General features: G+C 45.1%; 1 protein-coding gene across 9 annotated transcripts in view; it reads left to right on the top strand.

Annotated features, from left to right (window-relative positions):
- GARNL3 (GTPase activating Rap/RanGAP domain like 3) overlaps positions 1-16594 on the top strand; it is a 145312-nt gene that overhangs the window by 59174 nt on the left and 69544 nt on the right. For all 9 annotated transcript variants that reach the window (XM_036112831.2, XM_036112833.2, XM_036112836.2 and 6 more), the window contains one exon: positions 2497-2571. In XM_036112831.2, coding sequence (XP_035968724.2) covers positions 2497-2571 — 75 coding nt within the window. The remainder of the gene's footprint in view (positions 1-2496; positions 2572-16594) is intronic.

Raw genomic sequence — 16594 nt, forward strand, 5'->3', positions numbered from 1 at the left:
AATTCCGTCCAGCCATCAGATCATTAAACGTGTTCTTCCTTTCTGCTTCCTGAACCTTTTAAGCAAGAGAAGGAATTAATTTCTCGTTCTAATCTCACGACAGCAAAGGGCATTATTGCCTCTGCCTGGCAGTGTCTGGAATATAGTGGTGGACATTTTACTTTTGTTAGGTGAACGAATGAACGAATCAGTGAATGACTGTCAGCTCTCCTCCCAAGCCTTTGAGTCCCAGTTGAGACTAGCTACAGACCTCTAATTCAGGGGAGCACATGTCCCCCCGTCTCTTTATTCACCTGTGGCAGGTGTATTAATTGATGGCAGCTCTCTTTTCTCTCCAGATGTAACCTCAGAACACTTTTCCCAAAGCCCTTGAGGCAGCCTACACCAAGAACACTTGACTTGAAACCTATTTGCTATAACCTTTATTTTACTATTTTAACAGACAGTGAGTAGAAGCTCACAAGCAAAGAAGAAACTGACACTGAGTCCTCTATCCTTCCCCCATGAAAATGGCGATGACCCCAGGAGACCCACATTCATCTTGCTCTTGTACTTGAGAATTGGCCTCTCTAAACTAGGAAACAGGCCACCAGACCTCACTTCTGACATTAACTGCAGAGTACAGGGGTCCCCAGGGCTGCTCTCAGGTTCAATAATTTGCTAGAACGGAACTCACAGAATCTAGTGAAAGCTACTAGGCTTGCTTATGGTTTATTACGGCAAAAGGATACAGGTTCAGATTAGCCAAGGCAACAGACACATGGGACAGAGTCCAGGAGAGTTCCAAATGCAGAGCTTCCCAGTTGTCCTCTCCTGGTGGGCTTGTCCTCTCCCGGTGGGCTCAAGGACAGCAATAACCCATCCTGGCAATGATGTGTGACAGTATATGCACCAGGAAAGCTCACCTGAGTCTTGGTGTCCAGAGGTAGATCTGATACCGTGTAACCCAAAGCACCCCCTGCCCACAAGTCAGGTTATTCTCCTGTGTGGCTCAAAGCCCAGGTAAACAGACACTCCTGCAGGACATTCCCAGGGCTTAGAGATGACCTCTCAGGAGCCGAGGGCAAAGGCCAGAGCTCTCTTGGACAGGGTTAAATCCTTTACCACATAGCCTCTGTTGCTTGTCTTTGGTTTATCGAGCGTGTAATAATCTAATGCCATAAACAGCTAAACATACACATAACAATATTTTTATTCCACGGAGGATGGTTAGGTGGGGCAGCGGTTAGGTGAGGACGATGGGTTTCTGAAGTCTGGCTGCCTGCATTCACATCCCAGGCCTCCCAGGTACTAACTAGGATATGACTATGGCTGGTTATTCTACCTTCCTCTGCCTCAGTTTCCTTATTGGTAGATGAGAACAATGATGGTACCTACCCGTGTTGCTATTTTGAGAGTTAAATGAGAGAATGCTTGTGAAAGCCAAACAGTACATGGCTTCTAGAAGTGCTCAATAAATATTACATACTATTATTTCTATATTTAGCGTGGAAAAGATTTATCAGCCTTTTGCAAATAATTTTCCCTGGGGATTTTTGTTGGGTTTCCCCTTATTTTTTTCCATTTTCACGCTTTCATATCTCTTAACATGAGTGAAAATAGGAGATAACCGTCTTTCTTAAGAAATCATGTTATCTGTTTTACCAGGTAAGTCTTGAGAGGTAAGAAGTGTCCTCCCCAGGGCAAGCGCATTCTAATGAGTCTGGGAAATGGAAATTCTTGGCAGATCGTGGCTACAAATCGTGGGTAGATTTAAAGGTTAAAAAAAGACATGTCATTTTCCCAAGTTGCTACTGAGAAATCTAGGAGATTTGGGAGAAAATAAGTTAAATCTCGAGTCAATAATTTTAGGACTGATGCGCCAAGCCCTGATCTCACTCATCTCATCCTACCAGTGAGCTCCTTGAAGACTGTCTATTTGCAAGCATCCTGTTGCCAGAGCTCAAATAGAGCCTGCCTGCCTTGGAAGGGGCTAATTGGCCTTTTGGAGACCATTTAAAACTGAATGAAGCACAAGAGCTTTCTGTGATGTTAGTAGAGTTTTGAGTTCATGCCAGCCATTAATTGTTTTTCAGGCTTTCCTGTGAAGATGGCCGAACTTGAGACTTGGCTTCCAGTTTTGCCATCTGTGAGCTGCACTTGTCCACATGTGATGTGTATTAAGATTGTTTTTCCAGGGAGCATCACTTTGATATTTCTCAGTATTGGAATATGTTCACATTTAAATTATATTGAAAATGTTCACATTTAGATTTGATGCTCTTGTTTTCCTACTCTTGCCAGTTAGGGGGTCCTCCCTCTTCAGCTTCCTAAAGACTGTGGAGACCAACTGTGTGAGGGCTTGGCTGACAGAGCTTCAGAAAGACCACTAGCTTCTAGGCTAGGCCCTCCAGCTGTCGTTGGATTTGGCTTACTTGTAGGACAGATACAGACAGACAGAAGAGGCTTTGCACATGGCGACCCAGCTACCTAACTGAGCGCTCTCTTGTCCCCTAGCTTATTTCCAGTGATGCCGATGGAGCCATCCAAAGGGCTGGAAGATTCAGAGTGGAAAATGGCTCTTCAGATGAGGTAAGGAAGCCCCACCCCACCCCACCCCGATATTGTCACCAAGCACATGATTATAGCACCTCGGTTACAGCAGTGAACAGTTGGTGATGCTCATTACCGCAGAACACTTGCCTAAATGCAGCCTGGGAAGGGCTCGATGGAGCTCTTCCGAGCTTCACTTGAAGCAGACGTGAAGGGAAAATGCCATTATTCTCTGTATAGAAGGTACTATTAATAGGGTGATGCATACCCTTTAAAAGATCTGTAATAAAGCCAGGGACATTAAGGTGGTCTGCCAGCAGTGGGACCAAAGAAGAATTCACAGCCAGGTCACCTTTGTGGGTGGCCCCAGAAGCCCAGCTCTCCCCCTTTGCCAAGCTGGTCAGCTCAGCATTGCCCTGTGAGCAACACAGGGTCTAGGAGAGAGATGCAAAAGTTACTACAATTACCAAATGTCATCTTTATTCAGGGAAGACACCAGGAAAGGTGTCTGTCCACCATCCTTGGGCCCAAGCCCTCTTTCTGGGGTCTCCTGGTCTTTCTTGCTGCTGGCCACAGGGACTCACCTTGCTTGTGTTTCTTCTTCAGACTTCCACTGCCCACTCTACCCCTTGAGGTCTACCCCCAAAACTGCAGAGTGTGGTGTGAGCCCCAGTGTTTTCCATCTTTGCTACCTCCCTGAGAGGTAGGCCATCAGAGTGCTTTAGCAGCTCCCACCCCAGCTTTGGAGTCAGACAAGCCTGGGTTCAAGTTTTCGCTCCCCCATCTCCTAGCTATATGACCCTGGGGAAGTAACCGAGCCTTTCTGAGCCTCGGTTTCTTCATCTATAAAATGGATAGTGTCTCTTTATTATTAAGAGTCAGTGGGCCAAGCTTGTAAAGCTGTACTCGTGATGATGGTGGGGTTGTTAACATAACCAAGCTATATTGCCAGCCTTGCTTTCCCGACCACCTCCCTGATCAAATTCTTGGTGAAGGGCTATGCATTTAACTTGAAAGGCCACGGCATTTGGGAACGTTATTTCTTATCTTCAGCTCTGGCCTTCACCAGTGCTCTGTGAGGCACAAGGAGGCTGTCCCATCTTAGGCTGGACTCCTGAATAGGTGCCCACGTACATCTTGTCCACAGTGATGTCAACTGACCCACACAGAGGAAGGAACTCCCAGGGGAATTTGCTTCTGAAGCTTGGAAACGGCCTTCCGCAAATGGCCCAGCTCCTGACACAAGATGGTCTTAGTACCACAGACTCAGGCAGGTAGCCTGCTCTGCTCCGGGAGCTAAGCCCGGAGCGGAAACACTGAGTCCTCGTTTCCCAGTGCTCAGAAAGCTAGCAGCTACCATGCTGAGTTTCTACTTTGGGAACCTTAAGTGCCAGAGACCCCAGAGGTTGCTGTACCTCAAGACATCCTTGTGCTCCCAAAATTTTTGCAAAACCTTAGCCCAGCCTGAAATAAGCAAACTGTACTATAGACTTCCCCCACCCCATGGAAGCAGAGCTCTGCCCCCTGCCGGAACCAGTGTCCGGAGGCAATCCACACTTCCTAAGAAAGACATAAATGTGGTCCTAGGATCCCCAAACACTCCTCACCTGGCTGTGTCCCCTGGCCCTGCCCATGCCAAAGGACACGTTTTGGACCCGGTCAGGGATTAGAAATCGCTTCTGGAGGATCATGGACGGGAGTGGCTCTAGAGTCAGACTGCCTGGGTTCAGATGGTGAGTCCACAACTCACTAGCAGAGTGACCATAGACAGTTCACTTAACGTCTTTGAAGCCATTTGGTGGAGTTATTGATTTCACAAATCACTGCGGTCTCTTGTGTCCAAAACACAGTCCTGTCTCAGGTTGCCTCTCTGGGAAATATGATACCAAGGCTCAAATACTGTTTTCAATTTTGTTTCTACCAGAGCCACCAAGCGTGAGTGCTCAGTTGGAGCACTGTGGCTGTGTCTTATATTGATGGTCTTCAGCTAAAAGCCTGCGGCCAGTGTTAATGCACACCCTGATAAAAGACCCGAGTGCACGTGAGACTCAGAGGGAAACCAAGCTGGCTTGCTCGGAGTCCGTTAAAGTCATCCGTGCACTAGAAGGGACAATATTTGTAGCTGCTTAAAATTTTTCAAACGCACGAAGGAACAGATTGCAAAGTAATTTCATTACTGGGTTATTTCTCTTTTATTATAGCATTTTAAGTGTTCTTTCTACAGTACGGATCCTAGACCCTAATCAGATCCGTGATTTGCAAAAATTGTCCCCCATTCTGCAGATTGCTTTTTCACTTCCTTGATTGTGTCCTTTGAAGCACAGACGTTTTTAAATGTAATGATGTCTCGTCTACCTAGCTTTTCTTTTTTTTGCTCATGCTTTTCATGTCGTTTCTAAGAAGCATTGCCTAGTTCAAGGTGGCTCAGTCACTTCTTATATATACTGTTCGGTTGAAGACAATGTCGAATTTGCCTTGCTTTCTTTACACACAGTCAATATAATGGTTTTACCATCTGTGACAGATCATTCCACTATGTGACGTTGCTGGGGCTCTCTGTTGTGTGATTTTTCTCCTGGCCTGTGCTCATGGGGCAGTAGCCTACTGTGTGTCCCTGTGTTCGTGGCCGCCTAACAGTGCGCTGGTGGTGTTCTTGAAAATGAATTTTTCGGATGAATGGGAGGCCCAGGTTGAGTCTCCTTTCGGTAGGGAGTGTTGTATCATGATTTAAAATAAGAAATGTGTGTTTGGTCTTTTTCTCAGTTCCTGACTCAGAGCTGCCCAAGCCTGTGAATTTCCTTAAGGGTGGAGAGTGATCAGCGTGTCTTTTGTCATGTTAATGAAGTGACTTTTGGAAAGCCCCTAGGGGTGGGGGCTGGTCACCAGAGGAACCTCCCATACAATTACAGGGTTAGAACTTTCAGTCCCACCTCTGACCTCCAACCTTGGGGAGAAGAGAAGGGCTGAAGATTGAGTTCAGTTGCCTATGGCCAGTGATTTGATAAAACACGATTTAATCGATGATTTAATCAATCAGTGAAGTCTCCATAAAAACCCAAAGGACGGGGTTCAGAGAGCTTCTGGGCTGGGGGACACGGGGAGATTTCAGGGGAGTGGCATGCCCAGAGGGCATGGAAGCTCTCCACACCCTTCCCTATGCTTTGCCCTAGTGCATCTTTTCCTGAGTTACATCCTTTTATAACGAATCTAGTTAATAGTTAATCCGGTAATCTAGTTAGTAAAATGTTTCTCTTGAGTCCTGTGAGCCACTCTAGCAAATTAATGGAACCCAAGGAGGGGGTCACTGGAACCTCCAATCTATGGCTGTTTGGTCAGAAGCACAGGTAGGACTGAGCCTGTCACCTGTGGGACCCAAGGCTGTGTCCAGGTAGACGGTATCAGAACAGAGTTGAATTTCAGAACCCCCAGCTGGTGTCAGAGGGGTGATGTGGGGAGAAAACACATACTGGAACTGATGTCAGAATCGAAGGGAGGGTTTGCATTTTCTTTTTTTTCTTTTTTTTTTTTAATTTTTTTTATTGTTATGTTAATCCCCATACATTACATCATTAGTTTTAGATATAGCGTTCCATGATTCATTGTTTGTGCATAACACCCAGTGCTCCATGCAGAACGTGCCCTCCTCAATACCCATCACCAGGCTAACCCATCCTCCCACCCCCCTCCCCTCTAGAACCCTCAGTTTGTTTTTCAGAGTCCATCTTCTCTCATGGTTCTTCTCCCCCTCCGATTTCCCCCCCTTCATTCTTCCCCTCCTGCTACATTCTTCTTCTTCTTTTCTTTCTTAACATATATTGCATTATTTGTTTCAGAGGTACAGATCTGAGATTCAACAGTCTTGCACAATTCACAGCGCTTACCAGAGCACATACCCTCCCCAGTGTCCATCACCCAGTCACCCCATCCCTCCCACCCCACCCCCCATTCCAGCAACCCTCAGTTTGTTTCCTGAGATTAAGAATTCCTCATATCAGTGAGGTCATATGATACATGTCTTTCTCTGTTTGACTTATTTCACTCAGCATAATACCCTCCAGTTCCATCCACGTCGTTGCAAATGGCAAGATCTCATTCCTTTTGATGGCTGCATAATATTCCATTGTATATATATACCACATCTTCTTTATCCATTCATCTGTCGATGGACATCTTGGCTCTTTCCACAGTTTGGCTATTGTGGACATTGCTGCTATAAACATCGGGGTGGGTTTGCATTTTCTTTTGCCAGACACTGAAAACTAAATTCCCAGCATGAGACTTCCCAAACCACCCCAGTGATGCAGAACAGAGCTGCAGGTTTACGTGAAGCCTGGCTTGTGGGCACAACACCTCAGAGCACTCCTCGCTCAGCTCTCCTCAGCACTGACAACCTTCCCTGTAGCCTTTGGGATACAGGGGGTCTCTTCTGGGTCACCTTTTCCTTGAACGTGTAGCCCTTTGGGTGCCCAGCTTAATGTGGGGTGGGTCTCCTATTAGACTGACCTGCTTCAGCGGGTCTGGGGGTTTGATGCTCTGCTCTCTGGTCCCATGAGGCCACCAAAACCCAAGTTTAGTTTTGCCCAGATTGACAAATATCCTCAAGCTAAAAAAGATGTCCAAGGTCCTCTTACCTCTCTGGGTTCCCACTTGCCTCTGTTTGGGCTGGTAATTCCGGACTATCTTGTGAGCACGCCAAGGGCTTTTAAGGAGGTGCTTTTAATATTTCAGCAGTTTTAGTTTTTGCCATGGGAGGGTTGGTGGAATAACCTAGCCCACCATTACCAAAAACAAAAGTTGTATCAGGAGTGCTTTATCACATAACAAGTCATTCATTCAGCCCTCATTTTTCGGATCCTTTCTCGGTGCCAGGTAGTCTGTGCACTGGTGATGTAGGGGTGGGTAAGATTGCTGAGCTTCCTGTGCTGGTGGCCTCACAGACTGGCAGGGGGAGCAGTCAATATAAACGGATAACACGATACATGGTGGATAGCAAGTGTTGATAAGTACCGTGGGGAGAACAGACGGGGGCCTGGCGCAAAGGAAGAGGAAGAGCCCTTTTTAGCTGGGATGGTCAAGCAGGGCTTCACCAGGGATGTCACAGTGAGCCTGAGGCCTCTGAGCAGTGCTTCTCAGACCACTGGTGGTAAAGGACCCGCTTTTTAATTTCCGATCTGTTGCAGAACTCAGTGTGGTCCTACTGTGCGTGACCAGGCTGCAGCACCCGCTTCATGTGTCGCCCCACCCACCAAACTGAGTAATACCCAGATAGGTCTGGACTCTGTTTAAAGAAATGAACCTCCTGAGCATGACTTTGGTGACACAGTAATGTCAAAATGCTAGTAAAAGTTCCTAAATGCTTCTCCGCTGCTGTACTCTTCATCACTGAGCCGGGAGAAGTTTGCAGATCAGTGCCCATCCATCAACTGTTTCTCACTGCCTGAGAGTTCATCTGGGCCCGTCCCCCACCCCAGGCAAGAGTCCCTGCACCAACTTCGCCACAGTCAGCTCATTGGTCCCTGCTTGAACATTTCTGCAGGAATGGGAAACTTGCTTCCTCCTTGATAGGTTGTTTTCCTCCAGACACTAGCTGAGTAGCCTACAATTCAGTTCAGTTCTGACACTAACTACCAGAGTTAGCCCCCCAAGACTGCCCTCATTTCAGACACCAGTCAGAAGTATCAAGTCCCCAGGTCACCCACACTTCTGTCCCACTTGGCTACAATGTCATCCCCCCTCCTCAGGTTCAATAATTTGCTAAAATGACTCCTAGAACTTAGGAAAGCATTTCAGTTACTATCCCCAGTTTATTACAAAGGATACAACTCAGAACAGCCCAACGGGAGAGATGCACAGAGCAAGGTATTGGGGGGCGAGGGCGGGCACAGAGCTTCCATGCCCCAGCTAAGAGGACCGCCCTCCCAGCACCTTAATGTTTTCACCAAGTTGGAAGCTCCCTGAACTCCACCGTGAAGGGGTTTCACCACATGAGCATGATTGATCAAATCATTGGCCGTTGATCATTGAATCAGTCCGCAGTCCCTCCTCTCCCACAGGGTTCACCGTGGGGCTGAAAGGTGCAAGCTTCTGATCAAGGCTTGGTCTTTCTAGCAAGCAGCCTCATCCTGAAGCTCTGGAGAGACCCAGCAAGAGGCACCTCATTAGAACAAAAAGCGCTCCGGTCACCCTCATCACTCAGGAAATCCCCAGGTTCTTTTTATTGGACAGAATTCATCTGTCTCTATTTTCCACTCAGAGTTTCTATTTACATTTTCTGTAAGGCTTAGCCCTCTTCATAATGGGCCTCAAACATTCCAGGACATCTGTGGCTCTTCTCCTAAGACATGGACACCGTTTCACCCATCATCATCCTCACTGCTGCTCCTGGGCCACATGTGAGGTTGTTAATGTTAGGTTGAAGTGGTCAGAACTGAATTCGGGGCTCCAGGTGCACCCCACACAGCCACAGGGTGGAGTAGGCTCGTCCCCTTCCTTGCCAGGCACAATCTCTTTTTATGAAGCCAGTGATTCATTATGAACCTTCGATATGCTCCCCCTCTCGCCCCGGTCTTCCTCATGGTGTGGTGGAGACAATTTTGGAGTCAAACAAACTGGGGCTCAAGCCTCACTCGATCACTTACCAGTTTATGACTCAATTTCTCCAAGCCTCAGTTTCCTGTTGGGTAAAATGGTTGCAAATTCCTGCTTTGTAGCACCTGGCCTTCCCCATCCTGTACTTGTGCAATTGGGATTCATCCCCAAAATGTAGGATTTTCCATTGTCCATACTAAATTTAATCTCATTAGTATGTCCATAATTGCTAATTGTCAAGAGTTTTTTTTTTTTTTTGACATCTTCATTCTGTCACCTGTCCTATTAGCTAACCCACTGAGAAGCTTTATATTACCTTCAAATGTGCTTCCCCTGCCATCTGTGTGCTCATTCAGATTATTAATTAAAATGAGTGTGACCCCCGGGTGGATCACTGGAGACCTCCCTTACAGCTCACTTGTATGTATCAATTAGTATATTGTGGAGCAGAGGGACAATCTTTCAGCTTTTTATAAATCAATCTTCCTTCGTGTGAGAGGATTCTCTTATACATTGTTGGGGGATATGTAAACGAGTACAATCTTTTGCAAGGGCAATTAGCAATAATTAAAAATGTGCACACCATTTGGCCAGTAGTTCTACTACTAGGATGTGTATTGTAATGTTATTTATTTTTTCTTATTATTATGTTATGTTAATCACCATACATTACATCATTAGTTTTTGATGTAGTGTTCCATGATTCATTGTTTGCATATAACACCCAGTGCTCCATGCAGAATGTGCACTCTTTAATACCCATCACCAGGCTAATCCATCCTCCCACCCCCCCTCCCAGAACCCTCAGTTTGTTTTTCAGAGTCCATCGTCTCTCATGGTTCGTCTCCCCCTCCGATTTGTAATGTTATTTAAAATAGAAAAAAAAAGGGCGCCTGGGTGGCTCAGTTGGTTAAGCGACTGCCTTCGGCTCAGGTCATGATCCTGGAGTCCCGGAATCGAGTCCCGCATCGGGCTCCCTGCTCGGCAGGGAGTCTGCTTCTCCCTCTGACCCTCACCCCTCTCATGCTCTCTCTCTCATTCTCTCTCTCAAATAAATAAATAAAATCTTTAAAAAAAAAAAAAAAAAAACCCACCTGGAAACAACTTCAGTTTCCATCAGTAAAGGAATAATTACACAAATTACATAAATTACGATACATTTATACAGTGGAATGCTTAGTAGCTATTAGAAAGAATGAGGCAGTAGTGTATGTAATACCACAGAAAAATGTTTAAGATACAGTTAGACCTAAAAGCAAGTTCCAGAATGATTAGTATATATCATCCCGTTTCCTTAACAAACAAACAGACAAAAAGGTAAATAAGTTTGTCAGTGTGCAAGTAAGTTTCCAAAAGGATACATAAGAATTAAGCAGTATCTACTACAAAGCTGTCATCATCAAGACAGTATGGTACTGGCACAAAAACAGACACATAGATCAATGGAACAGAATAGAGAGCCCAGAAATGGACCCTCAACTCTATGGTCAACTAATCTTTGACAAAGCAGGAAAGAATGTGCAATGGAAAAAAGACAGTCTCTTCAACAAATGGTGTTGGGAAAATTGGACAGCCACATGCAGAAGAATGAAACTGGACCATTTCCTTACACCACACACAAAAATAGACTCCAAATGGTTGAAAGACCTCAATGTGAGACAGGAGTCCATCAAAATCCTAAAGGAGAACACAGGCAGCAACCTCTTCGACCTCAACCGCAGCAACTTCTTCCTAGAAACATTGCCAAAGGCAAGGGAAGCAAGGGCAAAAATGAACTATTGGGACTTCATCAAGATCAAAAGCTTTTGCAAAGCCAAGGAAACAGTCAACAAAACCAAAAGACAACTGACAGAATGGGAGAAGATATTTGCAAATGACATATCAGATAAAGGGCTAGTATCCAAAATCTATAAAGAACTCATCAAACTCAACACCCAAAGAACAAAGAATCCAATCAAGAAATGGGCAGAAGACATGAACAGACATTTTTCCAAAGAAGACATCCAAATGGCCAACAGACACATGAAAAAGTGTTCAATATCGCTCGGCATCAGGGAAATCCAAATCAAAACCTCAATGAGATACCACCTCACACCAGTCAGAATGGCTAAAATTAACAAGTCAGGAAATGACAGATGTTGGCGGGGATGCGGAGAAAGGGGAACCCTCCTCCACTGTTGGTGGGAATGCAAGCTGGTGCAGCCACTCTGGAAAACAGTATGGAGGTTCCTCAAAAAGTTGAAAATAGAGCTACCATATGATCCAGCAATTGCACTACTGGGTATTTACCCCAAAGATACAAAAGTAGGGACCCGAAAGGCTACGTGCACCCCGATGTTTATAGCAGCAATGTCCACAATAGCCAAACTGTGGAAAGAGCCAAGATGTCCATCAACAGATGAATGGATAAAGAAGATGTGGTATATATATACAATGGAATATTATGCAGCCATCAAAAGGAATAAGATCTTGCCATTTGCAACGACGTGGATGGAACTGGAGGGTATTATGCTGAGCGAAATAAGTCAAACAGAGAAAGACATGTATCATATGACCTCACTGATATGAGGAATTCTTAATCTCAGGAAACAAACTGAGGGTTGCTGGAGTGGGGGGTGGGGTGGGAGGGATGGGGTGACTGGGTGATGGACACTGGGGAGGGTATGTGTTCTGGTAAGCGCTGTGAACTGTGCAAGACTGTTGAATCTCAGATCTGTACCTCTGAAACAAATAATGCAATATATGTTAAGAAAGAAAAAAAGAAGAAGAAGAATGTAGCAGGAGGGGAAGAATGAAGGGGGGGAAATCGGAGGGGGAGAAGAACCATGAGAGACGATGGACTCTGAGGAGCAGGCTGGGGGTTCTAGAGGGGAGGGGGTTGGGAGGATGGGTTGGCCTGGTGATGGGTATTGAGGAGGGCACGTTCTGCATGGAGCACTGGGTGTTGTGCGCAGGCAATGAATCATGGAGCACTGTATCTGGAACTAGTGATGTAGTGTAGGGGGATTAACATAACAATAAAAAAATTAAAAAAAAAAAAAAAAAAGAATTAAGCAGTAATTGTTTCGAGAGAATGGAAATGGCAGGTCAGGAAAGCAGTCGGAGAACTTTGACTTTGCACGGCAGGTCCTTTTATGCCATTTATGTAGTTTATATATCTCTACTCAACTATGGTGTTTAATTTTTCTAAAAATATGCATAGTCGCTAAAAAGAACAAGGTAGATCTAAATGTACTGACATAAAATACTTCCAAGATATTTTCTTTTTTTTTTTAAGTTTTATGTATTTAAGTAATCTCTACATCCACATGGGGCTCGAACTCACGACCCCAAGATCAAGAGTCACATGCTCTTCCAACTGAGCCAGCCAGGCGCCCCCTAAGATATTTTCTTTAGTGGAAAAAATCAAGTTTCAGTGTAATAGCTCCACTAGCATCCCATTTATGAAAACAAATTCTGTGTGTATATGGATAACAAATCCTGTGTGTATACACATATACGTGTGTGTGATGAATGTGTATGATATGTGGACAGGGATGTGAACGTATATATGTATATAGCACATATGTATACAGCAAACACACCTTTGTAAATGCATACAAAGGTCTGAGACTATCCACACCAACCTGGTAGAATGGTTTTCGGAGGAAAAGGGTGTGCACAGGGGCATGGAGGACGGGAAGAGACAGGAATTTTACTTTGTGTGTGGTTTCACTTTTTTCAACCAGCTTATATTTATTTGCATTTGCAATTCAAAAGTTTTTAGTGTATTTTTTTTTTTAATCCATCTTCCTTACTGCCAGCATTCTCTCAGCAATTTAAACCTAGAAACTAAAGTCAAGTCCGTTTAAATGCATTCTCTCATTAATTGAGCTCGCTCTGGAAAAGACTATGAAAACTCCCAGGTGTTCTATAAAACTAGGGGTCTCATCTGTAGTCCAAGTGTATGGTGCAGATCCCCTGCTTAAGTTGAACACTAACAAACATTCAGATAAAATGAGGGTGTTATATGTGGATTTTGATTATATTCTCCTCAAAATATCCTGGCCAGATTTGCTCAGTCCTCCTCCTTCACATCCCACAAGTATAAATGGGGTAACTAAATTAAATTAAATTAAATTAAATTAAAAAGATGGTGAAGGGGCGCCTGGGTGCCTCAGTCGGTTAAGCATCCCACTCTTGGTTTTGGCTCAGGTTGTGATCTCAGGCTCCACGTTCAGCAGGGAGTCTGCTTCTCCCCCTCTGCTCCTCCCCACTCTCACACTCTCTCTCTCAAATAAATCTTTTTTTTTTTTAAAGACTTTATTCATTTATTTGTCAGAGAGAGAGAGAGCGCACAAGCAGGGGAGGCAGCAGGCAGGGGGAGAAGTAGGCTCCCCACTGAGCAAGGAGCCTGATGGCGGGGCTCGATCCCAGGATCATGACCTGAGCCGAAGGCAGACGCTTAACCAACTGAGCCACCCAGGGTCCCTCAAATAAATAAAATCTTAAAAAAATAAATAAATAAAGACAATGAAGGCAACAAGAAGCTTTTGTGGGCTTTGGAATTTGTTGCAGGAATGATTCAGGATTTCTTAGTCTCAGGACTCATTTAACACTATGGGCATGTTCAGACATGTCTGCATAGAAAAATGTTCTCTTCATAACGCCTTTTGGCAAACGTTTATCTAAAAGGACATAAAATAACTGTGAGCATTTGCAGTGTTAATCTTTAGTTGTTTGGCAAATATGCCCATCAGAATATTTCCTCCAAACTTGCTTGTTGATGTCAAAGAAATGAAGTGTTCCTGGTGTCTCAGTCACCTTAAATGTTGTAGACAAAGTTTCTGTATCTCTGAAATCCTCTGTAAAATAGGTCATACTTAAAAGACTTAAGATGTACTGCAAAATTAAAGCCACAGTTAGGCGCTGCTGTGCCCACTCCAGAACCGCTAAAAGGAAAATGCCCGAGACGCTAAGAGCTGGTCGGAGGACAGGGAGCAACTAGAGCTCTCCACATCTTGCTAATAGTGTAAGGTGGTGCGTCCCCTTTGGAAGTTCGGCAGTGTCTACTAAAACTGAACGTCTGCCTCCTCTGGTCCCAGGATGTATACCCAACATCAGTGAGTGCTAATGTCCACCAAAGACAGACACAAGACTGTTCATGTGACTTTATTCTTAACGACCCCAAACTGGAAACAGCCCATATGTCCATCAGCTGGAGGATGGATACATACACTGTGCTGTTCATACTGGGGACTAGGTACATGGCAGTGGGAGAGAGTGAACTTGTTACATCCCCAACATGGATGAGATGAACGTCACAGACGTGGTGCCGAAGGACGGATACACACTATATGATTTCATTTCTATGAAGTTCAAGAGCAAGTAAAAGGAATCGTGGTGATAGAAGTCAGGGTAATGGTTACCTTTCAGAGTATGACTGGGTACTGACGGGGCAGGTGAGTGAAGGAGCCTTCTGGGGTGCTGAAAATGTTTTCTGTCTTGATCCAGGGAGTGGTTCCAAGGGTGTCTACATATTTTAAAAATCATTTACTGTTCACTCAAGATTTGTGCCCTTGTCTGTCCGCTTCTGGTACGTACCATCAGAAGCTCATTTTTGGAGTCGTTCTGGCACGTCTGGTCTTGGGCAGAGAGGGTGCTTTTTGTTTTTTCTTTGCTTTAGTCTCCTTTCTTTGTCAGTTCCTGCGTATGTTCTTGTCTTTACACCTCATCATATGTGATTTCAACAAGGGACAGGAAGTGTCTCACTCTGCGAGACTCACAACTTTTTTGGTGTTGGGGTCCCCCCCCATTTTAGTTAAGGATTCAGTGAAGACAGAAGTTAAGTAGGTAGCTTTTTTTTTAAAGATTTTATTTATTTATTTGACAGAGAGAGAGACAGCGAGAGAGGGAACACAAGCAGGGAGAGTGGGAGAGGGAGAAGCAGGCTTCCCGCTGAGCAGGGAGCCCAATGCGGGGCTCGATCCCAGGACCCTGGGATCATGACCTGAGCCGAAGGCAGATGCTTAATGACTGAGCCACCCAGGCGCCCCAGTAGGTAGCTTTTTGATCATTTAAGAAAAACCTCATAATTGACCCTTTGTACTTGATGGAGATTTGGGGCATGCCACTGGCCAGAGTGCCGTCTCTGCGAGACGCTCCTCCGATGTTATTCCGTCCTGCGTTTGCTAGTGTTCAGACCTCTGGGAGGGAAGAAGCCAGAAGACCTAGAGTATGGGGGTCAGCTTTTATGTCCTTTGACCCCCTTGGCAATCTGTGAAGGCTGTAGACCCCTTCTCAGAATATTTTTGAATGCACAAAACAAAATACATAGGATTACAAAGGAAAACAGTTGTGTTGAATTAGTTATCCGAGGGGCACCTGGGTGGCTCAGTCAGTTAAGCATCTGACCCTTGATTTCAGCTCAGGTCATGATCTCAGGGTTGTGGGATCGAGTCCTGCATCGGGCTCCCTGCTCAGCGGGGAGCCTGCTTACGATTCTTTCCCTCCCTCCCCCACCTCTGCACACTCTGTCTAAAAAAAGAAAAGAAACAGTTATCAGACTGATTTTTTAAACCTAATTTATGATACAGTAATATACCTCCTTTTTTTATCAGTACATTAAGTAACAAATCCAGCAGCAGGGCTTATAGCTATTACAGTTTTGAGCAGTCAGGATTGTAAACAGCATTCAAGATATCTGCAGCCACTATAGTGAGTTGTGAAAATATCTGTGATTTGTGTGTGTGTGTGTGTGTGTGAGAGGGAGAGAGAGAGAGAGACATGGTTCCCAGGGCTGTTCTACTGTAGTTTTTTGGGTTTTGTTTTGTTTTTTGTTGTTGTTGTTGGTTTTTTTGCATACATTTGTAATTGAAAGAAACATTTATTTTTAAGATTTTATTTTTAAGTAATCTCTGCACCCAGTGTAGGGCTCAAACTTACAACCCTGAGATGAGGAATCCCATGCTCTACCGACTGAGCCAACCAGGTGCCCCAAGAAACACTACATTTTAGTTTGAAGTTAGGGAAATAATGATTTTTTTTTTGCTTTTTGCTTCACCCAAGTTCATGCCCTCCCTGGATTCTTTTAGAACCCCTGGCATAGAGCATTGCTTCTCAAAGTTTAGTGTTCCTCAGAGTCACCTGGGATGCTTGTGAAACTACAGATTCTAGGGCCCCACCCACAGAGATCCTGAGGGGGAGGTCTAGAATGGACCCAGGGTGATATTTTAACAAACCTAGAAGCACAGAGCTAAGACCTGGTGCTGTGCCATGCAAGTCTGGGAACCTCCAGAGGCCTAAGTGTCCTGGTTCCTTCAGAGTCTCCTCTCCAGGCTCTGCTGATGGTGTCTAGGATCTTGGGCCTTGGGACAATGGCACCAACTACAGTGGCATCTGACTGGCGAAGGCCAGATGCCTGAGCTGGACCCCACCTGTGTCTGGCCAGCTGATGCCTGAGGCTGGTTGGTGGACCCCAAGGTCATGCCACAGC

The sequence above is a fragment of the Halichoerus grypus genome, chromosome 14, assembly GCF_964656455.1.
Source record: "Halichoerus grypus chromosome 14, mHalGry1.hap1.1, whole genome shotgun sequence".
NCBI lineage: Eukaryota > Metazoa > Chordata > Mammalia > Carnivora > Phocidae > Halichoerus > Halichoerus grypus.